This window comes from Cavia porcellus, unplaced genomic scaffold (assembly GCF_034190915.1).
Source record: "Cavia porcellus strain 051 isolate PalLab524CR breed Dunkin Hartley unplaced genomic scaffold, mCavPor4.1 scaffold_17, whole genome shotgun sequence".
In the NCBI taxonomy this organism is placed as follows: Eukaryota; Metazoa; Chordata; class Mammalia; order Rodentia; family Caviidae; genus Cavia; species Cavia porcellus.
Window position 1 is genome coordinate 72,419,964 of NW_026947500.1, and position 14,972 is coordinate 72,434,935.

Sequence of the window (14,972 nt, forward strand, 5' to 3'; positions counted from 1 at the left end):
GTCTGGAGGGGCGCATCCTGGGTGTCCCTGGCCTGTGCAAATGTCACTCCGCACCCCCAGCCCTGAGATCCACCAGGCGGCTCCAGGGAGCAGCCGGCTTCATGGGGGTCAGCAGGGGCCCCCGGGGACACCGCGGGGGGGGGGACTGGGGGGCCTGGGCTGGGCCTGCGGTCCAGCACGGCTCTGCAGTGTCACAGGTCAGGGACCCAAGACAGTGCGGACTTTACTTTTATTTACTGATTCACTTTTATGCCCGATTCCCGGGATTGAGGCCGGGGCATCACACTGCACCCCCCCAGCCCCCCTTTTTGCTTTAGTTGGACACGGAGCGTTGCTCAGGTGCGCAGGCCGGGCTCCACCTCGAGGTCCTCCTGCTGCGCCTTCCGGGCGGGCGCAGCACCCCGCCGGGTCGCTGTGGGCCTTCGGGGGGCTGGTGCTGACCATTTCAGCCCCCCCCCCGCCCGGGACCCCCAGAGCGCGGGCGGCGCGCTCAGAGCGTGCCGTCCTCCAGCATGCGGCCCAGGCCGTCGCAGATGCGCTCCAGGTGCGAGCGGTAGGGCTCGGCCGGGCCGTAGAGCGCCGCCAGGAAGTCGCCGTCCGCCAGCTGGCCGAAGACGCGGCCGATGCGGCCGTGCGACTTGGCGCTGAGGTGCGGCCCGGCCGCCTGGCGCAGCAGGTCGCGGCACTCGAGCAGCCCGGCGGCCAGCACGCGGCGGTCGAAGGTGAAGGCCACCTGGCGGAAGCTCACGGCCGTCATGGCCAGGCCCCGCGCCCGCTGCCGGAAGCGCCGCAGCCGCGCCAGCTCCTCGGCGCCCAGCCGCCCCGCGCGCAGCAGCACGGCCACCTTCACGGCCACCTTCACCAGGTCCCGGAGCAGCCTGTGCGCCGCGCGCCGGCTGCGCGTGAACTCCCGGGTGGCGCGGAACAGCTCGTCCAGCACCGCGCTGCTCGTGTCGTCCACCAGCGCCGCCACCACCGCCTGGCAGGGCACCTTGCTCAGGACCTTCTTCTGCGCCTGCAGGGCCAGGCTCTTGGTGCTGAAGGGCTCCATGGGCCTGCGGGACAGACGGACGGACGGAGGGACGGACGGTGGGTCGGGGGCGGAACAGCGAGCGGCCCTGCGCCCGGGAGCCCCAGCCCCCCCAAACCTCCCCGCCCTCCCCCAGCTCCCCCCAGCCCTCCCCCCCAGCTCCCCCAGCCCTCCCCCCCCAGCCCTTCCACCCAGCTCCCCCAGCCCTCCCCCCCAGCTCCCCCCACCCCCCCTCCCGCTGCCTCCCCCACCCTCCGCCTTCCCCCCACCAGCCTTCCCTGTCCTGCGCATGCGCCGGGCAGTGATGCCGCCCCAGGCAGGTGGTCGCCTGTGTAGGGGTGGCCCGAGGTGGGTACGCTGGCATAATGGCGCCCCCCTCAGGAACGATGACCTACAGACCCTGGAGGGACCCCAATTCTGGCTCTTAGAAAAGAGGCGGTGGTGCGCGCCCCTCATCTCCAGCAGCTCGGGAGGCCGAGGCAGGAGGGTCTCACGTAGAAAGAGTCTGGCTCACTCAGCAGCTTAGCGCAGCTCCGTGTCAAATGATAAAAAGTGAAAAGGGCCCGGGGTGGCGCTCAGTGGTAGAGCAGCCCGAGTTCCATCACGGAGCTGGGGGGGACAAGCATTTGGGGATGTGAAGTCAAAGGCGACAGTATGCGGGTGCTCAGCCCTCCTCAGTCCTCTCCACATTCTGGGCCCCTCCTGCTGGCTGATGGGATGACGTCACCCAGGCCTGAGCCTTTTGGGTGAAGCCTGGTTACCTGACTCACTGCCCCTGCGGGGTGCACAGGAGACCCCCTAGGGTGGTCTGCCCGGGATGGGCCAAAGGACAGCAGCCTGGACGGTGGCTTCACCTCCAGAATTGCTTCAGAATTCCAGAGCTGGGCCTTCCCTTCCTGCTGAGAACCAGGGGACAGTTCTCCACAGCCTCAGGAGCAAGCCACACACCTCACATACACCTGTGTCTCCCTTAGTGAACTCCTACACATCCCCCAAAGCCCTACCTCTGTCCTGGTGAACCTCTTTGCACTTCCTAAAGCCCAGTCCCCTAGATTCTTTCCGGGCAGAGTCCTCCCTCAGCTCGTCCTATGACCAGGCAGACCCCACCTCCCCAGAGGCCATGGCTGAACTCCCATGGCACCGCTGCCCGGCAGTCCTGGGCCACCCCCTCAGCCTGGGCTGGAATGCCATACGTCCCCCACTCACCCCTGGGACCCCCACAAAGCTATCTTTGTTCAGGCTCAGCATGAGGAGAAGGCCTGGCCCTCAGCCGCCCTCTCCCTGCCCTCTGAGGTCAGGCGTCTGGAATGGCCCCCTGCGTCCCTCTCCCTGTCCCCTGGGCTTGGGCCCACCCGCCATACCTCTGCACTCCCGCCTGATGTCCCCATGTGATCCTGAGCCTCAGGGGCCAGATGCGGTCCCCATGACAGAAGCAGCCCCCCGTGGACAGCTTGCTCCCAGGTCTGATGTCTCAGCAGATACCCTGGCCATGTGTGCCTCAGTTTCCCCAGGTCTAAAATGCAGGCAACAAGAACCAACTTTGTGCTAGGGCAGAAGCTTGTGGCCCAGTCCGAGGGCGCCACAGGCTGTGAGGGTTTTCCTGACCCCACAGGGGACACTCCTCCCTGACACACACTCCCTGAGGCGTCCCACCAGTTTCTCTGGAGCCTTTTCTTCTGTCCCCTTCCTCCACTCTTCCCTCCTCTCCACTATACTCATCAGGCAAACTCCTATTCATCCCTCAAGACCCTCCTCCTTGTCACCTCCTCCTAGAAGCCTCCCAGATTCCCGCTCAGTCCGCAGAGCTCTCAGTCTCCCCCACGCAGCCCCAGGTGGCTCCTCTCCACGTTCACCTTGCTTGGCCCATGATGCCAGCAGGGGCTGTGACCAGCCAGGGACCCCAGCAAGTGTTGGTTGAATATGAGGGAGAAGGGAAATCTGAGGACACGGGAACAGTGGACACCAAGTCCCAGTCCCAAGCTCCCGAAGACGGGCTGAGGCTCAGACACGGGAAGGAGGTCCGGCCGGGCGTGGTGGTGCTGGGGAGGCTGAGGCAGGAGGGCTGCCGTGAGTGCAAGGCCAGTCTAGGTTACATGGTGAAACAGAAATAAAGAGGACAGAGCGGAGGAGGCTCGGGCGCCGCGGGCAGAGCTCTGCGCTCCGTGGCCCTTTCCTTTCCCATCTGCAGGGGGCGAGCTGGGTCTGCCCAGGAGCTGCTCCCCGCAGGAAGAGGGAGGCGGGCGGCTGGGGCCTCCCCGCGGGGTCACCTCCAGCCCAGCCCGTGACCCAGCACCTGGGCCCCAGCTGCGCGGTCTCCTTTCTTCCCCGGGACCCATTGTTCTGCCAGAAAGTCCCGGCGGGGAGGTGACCGCTGACCCAGACCAAGGCCACTGACCAAAATAAACCGGGGTTTCCTTCCTGCGGGGGCAGGGTCTTCCCGTCCCAGTCCCGTCCCCGTCCCCTGTCCACCAATGCCGAAGCACCCCGCGGCCCGAACCAGCTTCACTTAACAAGCACTGACGGCTGGGCGGGGTGGGGCGCGCCTGTAGTGCCCACCCTGGGGAGGCTGAGGCAGGAGGACCCCGAGTTCAAGGCCGCTGACCTGCATCCCCCGTCACGCTCTGAGGTCGCTGCCCCGGGCAGCTCCTGGCTCTGGCACCTGTCCTGGTCCCCATGTGGACGCCCCGCTCCGGGGACCCGCAGATCCCCACCACCACCATGTCCCCTTCAGGGGCTGAGCCGCCCCTGAGCAGGGCAGGGGGCGGCAGGCCTGGTCCGCTCCAGCCTCGCTCGGGGTCCCTCCTCCAGCCTCCAGCCGGCCCGGGCCGGGTCATTCTTGTTGTCGTTTCTGAGACCGGGTCTCACTGTGTAAGTCAAGCTGCCTGCCCCTGCACTTCCCGAGAGCCTCCTGCCTCAGCCTCCCAGAGTGCTGGGATGACGGGCGTGCCCACCGCCTCCAGCTGGACTGGATAATTCCTCTGCACCACCGACTTCTTTAAGAAAACACGGAAGCTTAGCCAGGGCACTCTGGAGGCTGAGGCAGGAGGACGGCAGGCTCGAGGGTTCCGTCCCCATCAATGAAAATGAAGCGCCTGCAGCTCTGTCCACCCATAAGCGTGTCGCCGTCTGTTGTCCCGAGGTGGACGTGTGTGCTGTGCAGTTAATAAAAGTATTAAGTTACATGAGGCCGGACCACGGTGGATTCTCCCAAAAGGCTTCCCCCTGTCGACTGCAACATGACCCGGCAATTAGCAAATGGGGGTCACGGTGTCACCTGGATGCCACCTGATGCCAGCCCTCCACCCACACTCACAGGCCAACATCAATGATTCAACAAACCTCACTGAGAAAATACTCAGGAAACACGGCTTTGCCCTGCGTGGTGGGGTTTCTCCCGTCCGTACTAAACAATTCCAGGGCAAGAGCTATTTCTACAAGCACAGCCGTGTCTGGTACAATGAAGCCTCTCTTGAGGACCTAAAGCCTCTGGGGATAGTTCCCAACCACCAACTTTTTAAAATACACGGAAAAAAACGTGGATTGCAGCCAGGTCTCATGGTGCAGGTCTGAACTCAGCTTTCTGGGAGGCTGAGACGGGAGGATCACAGATCCAGGGCAGCCTGGTACCATCAGGAGCCTCGGTGTAGCTCAGGAATGGGGTGCCCCCCGGGTGGACTGTCGGTACTGGGGCGGGGAAGGTAACTGCGGCCCCCTGTCTGCTGTTGTAAATAAAGTTTTATTGGCACACAGCCGTGCTCATCGCCCTTATGGGCCACGGTGCTTTCTACCAACGCCACGCGTGGTTTCTAAGCTGAAAATATTTGCTGTTGACCACTCATAGAAAAACCTTAGCCCCTGGGCGTGGTGGGGCGCACCTGTCATCCCAGCCCTCGGGAGGCTGAGGCGGGAGGATTGCTGTGAGTTCGAGACCAGCCCGGGCTACACGGTGAGCTCAGGGCCAGCCTGCATTGCATGTGTGGCCTTGTCCCAAAAAGACAAAAGAAAAAAGAAAAACTTTGCCAAACGCTGGTCTAGACAAACCACAGAACATTGGGGGCATCTACTTATTTCCGTGGTATCAAATTTGCCCCCATGGCCAACTGCAGGCCGCTGATTTGACACGGGTGATCCGGGAGCGGCAGGGACACCCTGGACTCCCCCACAGTGAGCCACAGAGGGACAGAACCTCAGGCCGCGGCCGCCGGAACCCTGTGCGAAGCCGAGTTCCTCCCCGGGCCTTTCTTACACCTTTGATTTGGAGTCTGGATCTCACAAGGGGGCCCAGGCTGGCCCCAGACTGGAGATTCTCCTGCCTCGGCCTCCCATCCTATCCTGAACCTTCTTTTAACATAACAGCTTTATTGAGAGGATTCATATCTACGAAATTCACTGATTTAAAGGGTGCAACTCAGTGAATTTTCTATGCAACCACCATGATCTAGTTCCAGGCCATGCTGTCACCCCAAAAGGAACCCCTGACCCTTCAAGGAGCCATGCCGCCCTCTCCCCAGTCCCGGCGCCTCTCAGCCCACTTCTGGTCTCTGGATTCACCTGTGTGGACATTTCCTGTCCACGGAGCCCACGCCGGGCCCTTCCCTCTTTTCTGTAGTACGTGTTACACACAGCCACACTCCTTTTAAAGGCTACATAATACTCCACACCTTTATTTAGTTTGGTACTTTGAGGCAGGGTCTTGCTAAGTTGACCAGACTGGCCTGGACTTTGTGGCGATCCTCCTGCCTCAGCCTCCCAAGTCCTGGGATCGGCTGGAACCCGGGGTCTCCCGCAGGCCCGGCCCGCGCTCAACACTGCGAGATCCCCTGCCACCGCTGATAGTGACCGTAGTTAACAACCCGACGGCAACATTCCCGAGGAGCCGCAGGTGCCCAGTCCCCACCGCATGAATTCTTCATGTCCTCCCTAAGGGCATCAATAATTCACGGAGCCACCCGTCCAGCGGGGCCAGGCCAGCTGCTCTGTGTCTCCTGTCCCAGCCGGCCACGGTGGCCCAGGGTGGCCTCTGCCAGCTGACCGGTGTCCCCAAGTCCTCACACGAACACAGTTGCCACCCACTTGGGAGCTCTTGCTGCCTCTGGGGCAGACGTGCTGACCAGAGAGGGAAGGGGCTGGTGGTGCTCAGCCTGGGCTCCCTGGACCCCTCTGGGCCCCCCCTCGGCTGTCATGTCTGATTCCCTCCCTGGATGCAGTGTCCTCCCCGCAGCAGTCAGAGGGCGCTGTGAGTGAGCACCCAGTCCAGGCCCTCCCTCCTCTGCCCTCAGCCCTCCATGGCTCCCACCTCCCTGAGACCAAAGCCCAGGTCCTCTCTGCAGCCCGCAGATTCTGGCACAGCCCACCTGTCCCCTCCTCACCTCTCCTGCTCCCTGTCCACCCCTCCTCCCTCTGCTCCAGCCACACCGGCCCCTTCTGGCATCACACTGGGCCCCATCCTGCCCCAGGGCCTTTGCACCACCTGCTCCTACTGCCTGAAATGTTTCCCTAGGTCACCACATAGCTTTACATTGTCACTCTGGCCCCGGTTCACCTGTCCCCTTCCTCAGAAGTCCTTTCAGAGTCCCCATCCATACTGCCCCCGATTCTCTTTATCATTTTCATGCAACCAAGCGTATGATTTTCTTGGAGTGAGTACATTCACCTCCCCCAAACCCCACCTTGAGCCAAGGGACGGTGGGCACCAACTGGCTTTTATCATTGCTGGGTCCTTGGAGCCCTGCACCAGGCCAGATTTAGCACAGGTGCTCAGGGCCCATTTGTTGAGTGAATAACTGACTACTCAGCAACAGAGGCAGAATGTCAGTGACCTTAACCAAGGGCCCCACTGCCCAGCAGGGTGCTAGGAGTGAGAGAGAGATGCAGGGTGCAGGTATGCAGTCCCCACCAAAGACCGTGGCACCGTTATCACAACTTTCTTCCAGGACAAAAAAGGGAGACCCCAAGCCAGGGTGGTGGCACACGCCTGTCATCTCAGCACTCTGGGAGGCTGAGGCAGGAAGGTCCCAAGTTCAAGCCTGGCCTGGGCAATCTGACTACCCGGAAGACCCTGTCTCAAAATAACAAAAAGAGGTGGGGATGGAATGTGGGGCACAGGCCCTGGGTTTCCCCCCCAGCACCACACACACACACCTCGGCTCCATCAGACAGATGGGGAAACTGAGTCCTGAAGGACTCAGCTAGCAGTGATTACTTTAGAGCCCATGTGTGGAGTCCTGGGGGTTCACAGATGGGGACACTAGAACAGGGAGTGGCACCACGTAACAGGGCCGGGCCTCTCTCTGGGCTGGACATGCGTTTCCAGGACTCCCATGAGTTTTAGCCCCTCCTGGCCCCATGTGACAAACGGAGACACCGAGGCCTGGACCCCTCCTCCATCACCAAGGAAGCCAAAAGCTCCTCGCACGATGCCCAGGCCTCTGAATGGAAACAGGCCAGGGAACTGGACCCAGCCCAGGCCACAGCTCGGGCCTGGAGTCTACACCAGCGGCCCTGTCCCCCCTCCTGTCCCCAGGCCCGGGGTCCAGCGCTGGCCTCTCTGCACCCCGTCCTTTGTTCCTGGTTTCTCTGGGCACCCAGCCCCAGCTCCTCCTCCGCCCAGCTGCCCCGCCCCGCCCTGCCCCGCAGCTCGGCAGCCCAGCCCGACACCTGGCTGGGTTTGAAATTTGGCGCCAAGGACCTGCCAGGCTGGTGGCGGGCACGGTGGGCAGAGGCCCGAGGCCAGGGGGTCGGGCCGTGTGGGGCGGGCGGGGCTGTGGTGACCGAGGAGGCTGGAGCAGGGGTAGTGACCAGCAGGGCCCCTCCTGCTCCTGACCCTCCAGGCAGCCACCAGATGTGGAATTTTGTTCCCCTGTATTATTATTATTTATTATTAACAGGCCCCTCACACGGAGCTACGTCCCCAGCCTTTCTTAGGTTTATCTGGAGCCCTCTCCAAATAAAACCTCTCCTTGTGTCATCAAGTTGTCTAGTCTGGGCTCAGACCCCTGGTCGCCCTGCCTGGGTCTGAGGGTGCTGGGATTACAGGTGTGCGCCACCCCATCTGGCTCCAGCCCCATTTTACAGATGAGGAAACTGAGGCTCGCCTGATCTGAAAGATGTGTTCAAGACGCCACGGCAGTTGGCAGAGCTGGAATCCAGCTTTCTCTAAGCTCCCCCACCCCTGGGCTGGCTTGGGACCTCGGTGACCCCGGGGATCCCCAGCTGGGCTCGGGAAGTCACCTCGTGTCCTGTTTACAGCTGGGCGCCCCTCTCCCGCATCCGCCACGGAGAAGATGCTGACCGTGAGGCTCCTAAGGAGAGCGTGTTCTAGCCCTACTCAGTCGCCATCCCGGGCGCCTTCCCAGGCCTCAGTTTATCCTCCTGGGAAATGGGCCCAGGTTGCCGCCACAGAACAGAGTAAGGGGCGATAGGTCTGGGTAGGGTCACCCACCAGGGGCAGGCCTCAGTCACACGGGCTGGCTGGTGGGCAGGGGGGGCCTGGCTCCCCGACTCCACCTCCCGTGCCAGGGCCCGGGGGCGGGGTGAGCACGGTCTCTCTGTGGGGACCCCTATGGGGAATGGGGCGGCTCACACCCATCTGTCGCCGCACCCCAACTCACACTCCCAGAGAGCGACCGAGACACAGGGAAACTGAGGCAGGAGGGCACACAGACAGATGGGGGTGCGGGGCCGGGGGCGGCTGGCTCGCTCACCTGCTCTCCGCGATCTGCGCTCCGTCCGTTCCGGTGCTCACCAGGGACCTGCGCGCTTCCTTTGAGGCCGCCGCGGCCGCCCCACCAGCACAAGAGTCTGGGGGCGGAGGGCTCTGTAGGCCACGCCCTCCGAAGCCACACCCACACGGAGACCACGCCCATTAGCCTTCCCCGCCCCCGAGGAAGAGAGCGGCCAAGGCCTGGGCGGCAGGGGCGGGCCTAGCGCGCAGGCTCAGCCAATGGCAGCGTGGGCAATGTACAAAGAAGCCAATGAGAGCACGCCTCCGCGGGGGGGGGCGTGTCCTGAGCGGGACCGGAGGCTAGGGCGGGGCGAAGGGGCGATTTGTCCGGAGTCTACGTGCGAGGGCTGCGGCGCCGTCCTGCGGAGTTTCCTAGGGAAGGGAAGGAAGGAGTTGGGGTGCGGGAGGGACAGACCCTGACCTAGAGGCCAGGGGCCCCGCGGAGAAACATCACCACGTGGCTCAGCACGGCGCCGCCCCTTTGGGCTGAAGCGCGGTCCTAGCGGGGCGCGTGCGGTGCCAGGACTCCTGAGGCTGAAGCAGGAGGATCTCAAGTTGGAGCCCAGCCTGGGTAATTTAAGGCGACCATATCGAAAATAAATAGATTGAGGAGGGAGCTCGGTGCCAAGGCCTTGGGTTCAGTCTGCCCCAGGGTGGCAGATGAATCTGGGAGTGCGGCTTGGAGCAGCCCTCGGGCGCACGGACGCTGAACTCCCCACAGAGCAGCCCCCTCCAGCCGCGATTTCCGTGGGGTGCAGAGGGAGGATGCAGCTGTGCGCCCTGGGAACCGGGCCCTGGAGCGGCTCCCAGCTCTGAGCGCCATTTCCGGCCGCGCACCTGCCCTGCTCGGGGGTCCCTGTCCAGCTAGGGCCGAGGGGCGGGGCAGCCCCCACAGCTGAGCCCAGTCCTCCTCCAAGCAGCAAGACAAAAATGTGTGTGCTGAGTGCCTTTCTGACCCATGCCAGGGTGACCCAGGCACATCTTGACCTGAAGAGACAAAAAACAGTTTGACTGTTGCATTACGAAGGGGGAAACTGAGGCCTAGGGGAAGGGACTTCCTGAGGCCACACAGGCCGCGCCTCCCATGCACAGCGGGTCCCGTGCTCGCTGGAGCCCGGGCCTCCTGCCCTCTGCACTTTGGGGATCAATGATCCTTGTGTGTTTGCTTTTTTTTTGACAACCGTTTCACTGTCTAGTTCAGGCTGGCCTTGAAATCACTCTGTAGCAGAAGATGGCCTCGAACTTGCAGTGATCCTCCCGCCTCAGCCTCCTGAGTACTAGGATGACAGGCGGGCACCACGCCCAGCTAGGGATAATGATTCTTGCTCCCGGGTGGGTGACACTGCGGGCACTGTAAGGCACCAAACAGTGTCCCGGAGCCCCAACATTACAGCCCCAACCGTGACGATACAGCTGTCCCCCGACACTGCCCGGGGTCCCCTGGGCGCACAGTTGCCCCGGTTGAGAGGCCCTGGCTAGACTGACATTTCCACACTTCAGCCCCAAGCTATGCATCAGACAAGTGCTCGAGGTCGCCACAGAGCCGGAGCGGACTCTGGGCACCTCAGCACACGGGAGCAGCTTGTGCCGTTGGCCTGGGGTGGACACAGGCAGGCCAAGGCGGAGTGACCAGGGTGAGTTCCAACCCAGTTTGGGGCTGGGGTGTAGCTCAGTCGGGATCGCCTGCCTATCCTGAGGGAAGCTCCAGATCTCAGCCTCAGGACAGGGCAAAGAATTACCTCCTGATCCAGAATTCCATACTCGGTGTGCACTCAGAGATGCCCAAAGCAGGGGCCAGGGGACATGTGTATGGCTTTGTTAATAAGAGCGTTGTTCATGTTAGGAAAGCGGGAAAGAGCTCAGGAGTCCATCGATGGGGAAATGGATACACTCAGTGTGGTCTTTCCACACACTGGAATATTACTCAGCCAGGAAAAGGAGGGGCCTAAACTCACTGGAACATGGATGGACCTTGCGGCCATGCTGCTTGGGGAGGGGACGGGAATTAATATATGTTTGTTTTTGAGACAGGATCTCACTATGTAGCCCAGGCTGGCCTGGAACTCAGGGCTCCTCCTGCCTCAGCCTCCCTAGTGCTGGGATCACAGGAGTGCACACCGTACCTGGCCTGGAGACAGCGTTTCCTGGAGACGCAGGCTGAGTTTGGGGAGATAAGAAAGTCTGGGGTGTAACCAGTGCTGACTGCTGCACAGCAGCTCGATGGGGTACCTCACCATTGGCCAGTCCGGTGCTCTGGGAGGCTGAGGCAGGAGAATCACGGATCCCAGGCCACCCTGGGCAACTTAGCCAGACCCTGTCTCCAAATTAAAACAAAACAAAACTGGGGTGGGGGAGCCCTACAGCCGTGCCGCGAAACCGGGCTTCCCCTCCACGTGGGATCGGAAGGCTGAGGCTCAGGAGGGGTGCGTGGGAGTCACCCCCGACCAGGGCTCTTTCCTAAGGGGCAGGGGACTCAGGCCAAGCCAGGCTATGCCGGCGTCTCTGCGGATTCATTACTTTTCTGAAAAAATTCCTGAAGTTATAGGGGGCGAGGTTGCAATTTGAGCTCTCAGTTTGCAGAGGTTTCAGCCCACGGGGCTGCTGGGCTGGGCTTGGGGGTCACCTCAGGACTGGGGTCAGCCGAGAGTCGGGGCTCAGTGGGCTGTGCACAGGGCGAAGGTAAACGCACCCCAATAAGGCCCTGAGATCCCGGGTCCTGGGGTTCAGGACCGCGCCGATCCCGGCTTCGCCCAGCAGGGGGCGCGCGCAGCCCACGACCCAGGCTGGCGGGGCCCGGGCTCCCGGGAAAGGGTCGCGGGGCGGGCGGGGACCGGGGCCCACGGACCCCAGACTCACAGCCACCCCCGCAGGCCGAGAGCCGGCCACGCACCCCACGGAGCTGTGCCATCTGCAGCCAGAGACCCCCTTCCCGGGCCTCGGCCTCGAGCCTGCCTGGTCAGTGGCTCAGAGATGCCCCCCAAGAGCCCTGCACCCCGCCTGGGGCTGGAGCTGCTCCACCACGCTTGGGGAGCCATCTGTCCAGGCCCATCTGGCCTCCCCGGGTCCCTCGTCCCAGGCCTGGCCGGGGGGACTCAGGGCACTGTCCAGTGGCTGGCCCTTCCCGGGGTCAGGAGTCACCTTGGGGTCTGCGGCCCGCAGCGCCCCCCTGCAGGCCGCCACCATCCCCAGCTGCCCGGTGGAGGCTGTTTACAGTGTGGCCACAGACGCCAGCTGGCTGCTGCGCGTGGGAGGTGGGAAGCAGAGTCTGCAGAGAGAAATGACGCGAGTGTCCGCGGGAGGGCGTGGGTGCATGTGGCTGGGGAGAGGCAGGCCCATCTGCTGCTGACTCCTGGGGTGCTGAGCCCCCGTCGTCCCACTCGGGACAATAGTACCGGCCCTGGAGGGCGACCTCGGTCTGAGGCTCCTTGATCAAGCTGGGCCTGAAACCCCTGGGCTTTGCAGTCTCTGGACCCAGCAAAGAATATCCCTTTCATAGGATTCATAGGATACATGCAGGGTATTTAGGGCATTTATTTATTATTTTTGTCTTTTTGAGACAGGGTCTCACTATGCAGTTCACACTGGCCTTGAGCTCACTTTGTAGTCTAGGCTGGTCTGAAATTTGCAACGATCCTCCTGCCTCAGCCTCCCGAGTGCTGGGATTAAAGGACTACACCACCACCTCCAGCTATTTTAGGCTTTTAGAGCCCTTAAAACTGCATTTGTCTCTTTATTGCATTTCCTCAACTCCCCACGCCTTTGTGTGCCAGCCTTATGGCAGAAGATAAAGGACTCAGAGTAACCTAACCTCTCAGGCTGGGACTGCATGGGGCTCCTGGCCTGAGGGAGGGAGAACTCCACACGGTGAAGAGAGTCTCCAGGACTCAGGAGCAGGAAGGAGTTAATTTGTATGACTCTAGGTGGGCTGTGTGGAGGAGGGAGAAGGGGGTTTTGAAGGGTGAATAGGAGTTTTCCAGGAAGAACCACGGGCCTGAGGCTTAAGCCCAGCAGGAAAAGAAGCAGCCTCTGAAGAACTGCAGCAAATGGAGAGCTGCACCATGAACCCACCATCAGTTACTCAGTCATCAAACCTTCCCTTGCCTGGGCTCACATTCCTACAACCAGTTACCCTCTGAGTGACTGTGATAGAATCACTTACACCTGGAGCATCAGGTGTCTTGGTACTGTGCGCCCCACTGGTACTGGTTAGATGTCGCTGGGGTCAGGAGAGGCATCGTGCCTGCCCTCCGGAAACACCCTGGGCTCAGACTGGGGCTGCTGCACGCAGGGGGTCTGGTACTTCAGGCCTCTGGCCTTTTCCTGGGCGCAGACCCCAGGGCCTTTGCACCGAGCTACATCCCAGCCCTTTTTACTTTCCTTTTGAGACAGGGTCTTGCGAAGCGCCTAAATTGCCCAGCCGGGCCGCAACTGGAGATGCTCCTGCCTCGGCCTCCTGGCGCCAGGGTGACGGGCGCGTGCTGCCGTGTGGGGGAGGCGGAGACACGCGTGGCAATCCCGGCGGGGCGGGCCCGGGAGGAGGCCGCTTACCCAGCATGCCCGCGCGGGGCATGTCCTCACAGTCACCCGAGGCGCGGTGACTTCATCAGCTCGAGGTGGGGGCGCCCCAGGCGGGCCTGCGCCTCCCCCACGGAGCCAGCAGAGGGCGCTGTGGGCGACCCTTCCCCGGGCTCCCACCCGCCAACTCTGCCCCCCAGATAACCTGCCCAATCAGAGCATGACAGTTTCTCAGGGTGGCTCCCATTGGTCAGGGATGAGCCAATGACAACCCCATGATATTAGCTCGGCTCCTGGATTCAGCCATACCTGAAGCTATGGGGATTGCTTCCACCCATGACACTGGGCACCAATTTCCCCTTTTCTCTTATTATGGCAGTGGGGGTTCTCAAGCACTGGCCGAAGGATTTTGCCTAACGTGTAGGATCTGGGAATTTCTGGGTAACCACTGGGGAAAATCACCACGACCTAAGATTCCTCTCCAGGCTCTAAGCATCTGAAACTACAGACAGTAGCTTTGTTTTTTCAGTGTTTCAGTTGGTGGTGACGTCCTTCTGGGGTCCCTGTCACCCTAGGCTCAGACGCCATCAGGCAGTTCAGTTATTTTACTTTCTTCTATTTTGGGGGGCTGGGGCCGGAAGCCGGGACCTCACACGGGATGCTGGGCAGCACTACCGACCTGGCAGCCTGTCGAGCTGAGCGGTCAGGGCGGGCTCCCCGAGGAGGCTCTGAGCGCCTGGGGGGCCTCCCGGGTGGGAGCAGAAAGTCCCGGGGAGGCAGCCAGCCTGTGACAGGGCACGCCCAGCCCAGGGTGACCAGAGCGGGGCGCTGGAGGAACCCAGGGGTGACCCCGACCCCCTTCCTCCTGCTTCCTGCCCCCACAGCAGCTCGGTGTCCCCGCAGCTGTGCCGGGGTGCCCAAGGAGAACCCGGCTCCCTACAGCGGTGCCTGCTGCCCGTGAGCTCAGCACTCGGGAGGCTGAGGCAGGAGGGTCTCAGGTCAGAGCAACTTGGGAAAGTGTGAGAATCTGCCTCTAAATAAAAAGGTAAGAGAGGTGGGGACACGGGTCAGATAAAGGCCCTGGGTTCCATTCCCGCGCCCACCACTGAGCTGCCCCTTTTATTTTGAGCCAAGGTCTCCCTGAATTGCCTGGGCTGGTCTTGAATTCTGGACCCTCCTGCCTCAGCCTACGGGCAGCCGGGTCTCTCATCCCGACCCAGACCGCTGGCCTCGGCCCTGTCAGCCTTGCGAGGCTGCTCTGGACCTCACGCCCAACCAGACTTCCTCAGTGAAGCAGCAGCTGCCCTGCCTGCCCTGTATGGAGTCCCTGGGCCCCTGGCCAGCCTTGTGGGAACAAAGGGGCCATGGGTGGCGTCCCCCAGGGACCCCATCCCTCTCCTCCCCTGGGACAGAGACCCACTCAGTACTGGGGTCACACAGAGGTGTCGGGGTCATAAATGCCTGAGTCACATTTTTTATCTTCTTTCACCCCTGGATAGGAGGGTGGGCCTTGGAGATTCTTCCCCCGCCCCGAGACTACAGTGTACCCCATCCTGGTCACCCTGGCAATTGGGGCACAGCAGGGACCAGCAGGACAGGAAGGGGGCCTGGGAGCTGGCTATTCACCGTGATGTCCTGGCCTCAACAACAGGCTTTGGGAGAAGCTTTTCTGTACATGGGCTCGCCTGTGCAAAGGTCCTGGGG

At 62.2% G+C, this 14,972-nt stretch overlaps 1 protein-coding gene across 2 annotated transcripts; it reads right to left on the minus strand.

The window, feature by feature from the left end:
• Positions 1–215: 215 nt before the first annotated feature.
• Positions 216–8,887, minus strand: Tnfaip8l1 (TNF alpha induced protein 8 like 1). Of its 2 annotated transcripts, none has more exons than XM_063229193.1 (2): positions 8,734–8,887; positions 216–1,055 (listed from the first exon to the last, which is right to left on the minus strand). In XM_063229193.1, the coding sequence occupies exon 2, from the start codon at positions 1,049–1,051 to the stop codon at positions 491–493; it is 561 nt and encodes a 186-aa protein (XP_063085263.1). In that variant the 5' UTR covers positions 1,052–1,055; positions 8,734–8,887; the 3' UTR covers positions 216–490. The 2 variants fall into 2 exon arrangements, with proteins under 2 accessions (XP_063085263.1, XP_063085264.1); XM_063229194.1 differs by lacking the exon at positions 8,734–8,887 and adding an exon at positions 8,261–8,355.
• Positions 8,888–14,972: the final 6,085 nt, after the last annotated feature.

Excerpts from the sequence above, each read along its gene's own strand:
- Tnfaip8l1 (XM_063229193.1), bottom strand. The coding sequence starts at position 1,051 with ATGGAGCCCTTCAGCACCAAGAGCCTGGCCCTGCAGGCGCAGAAGAAG.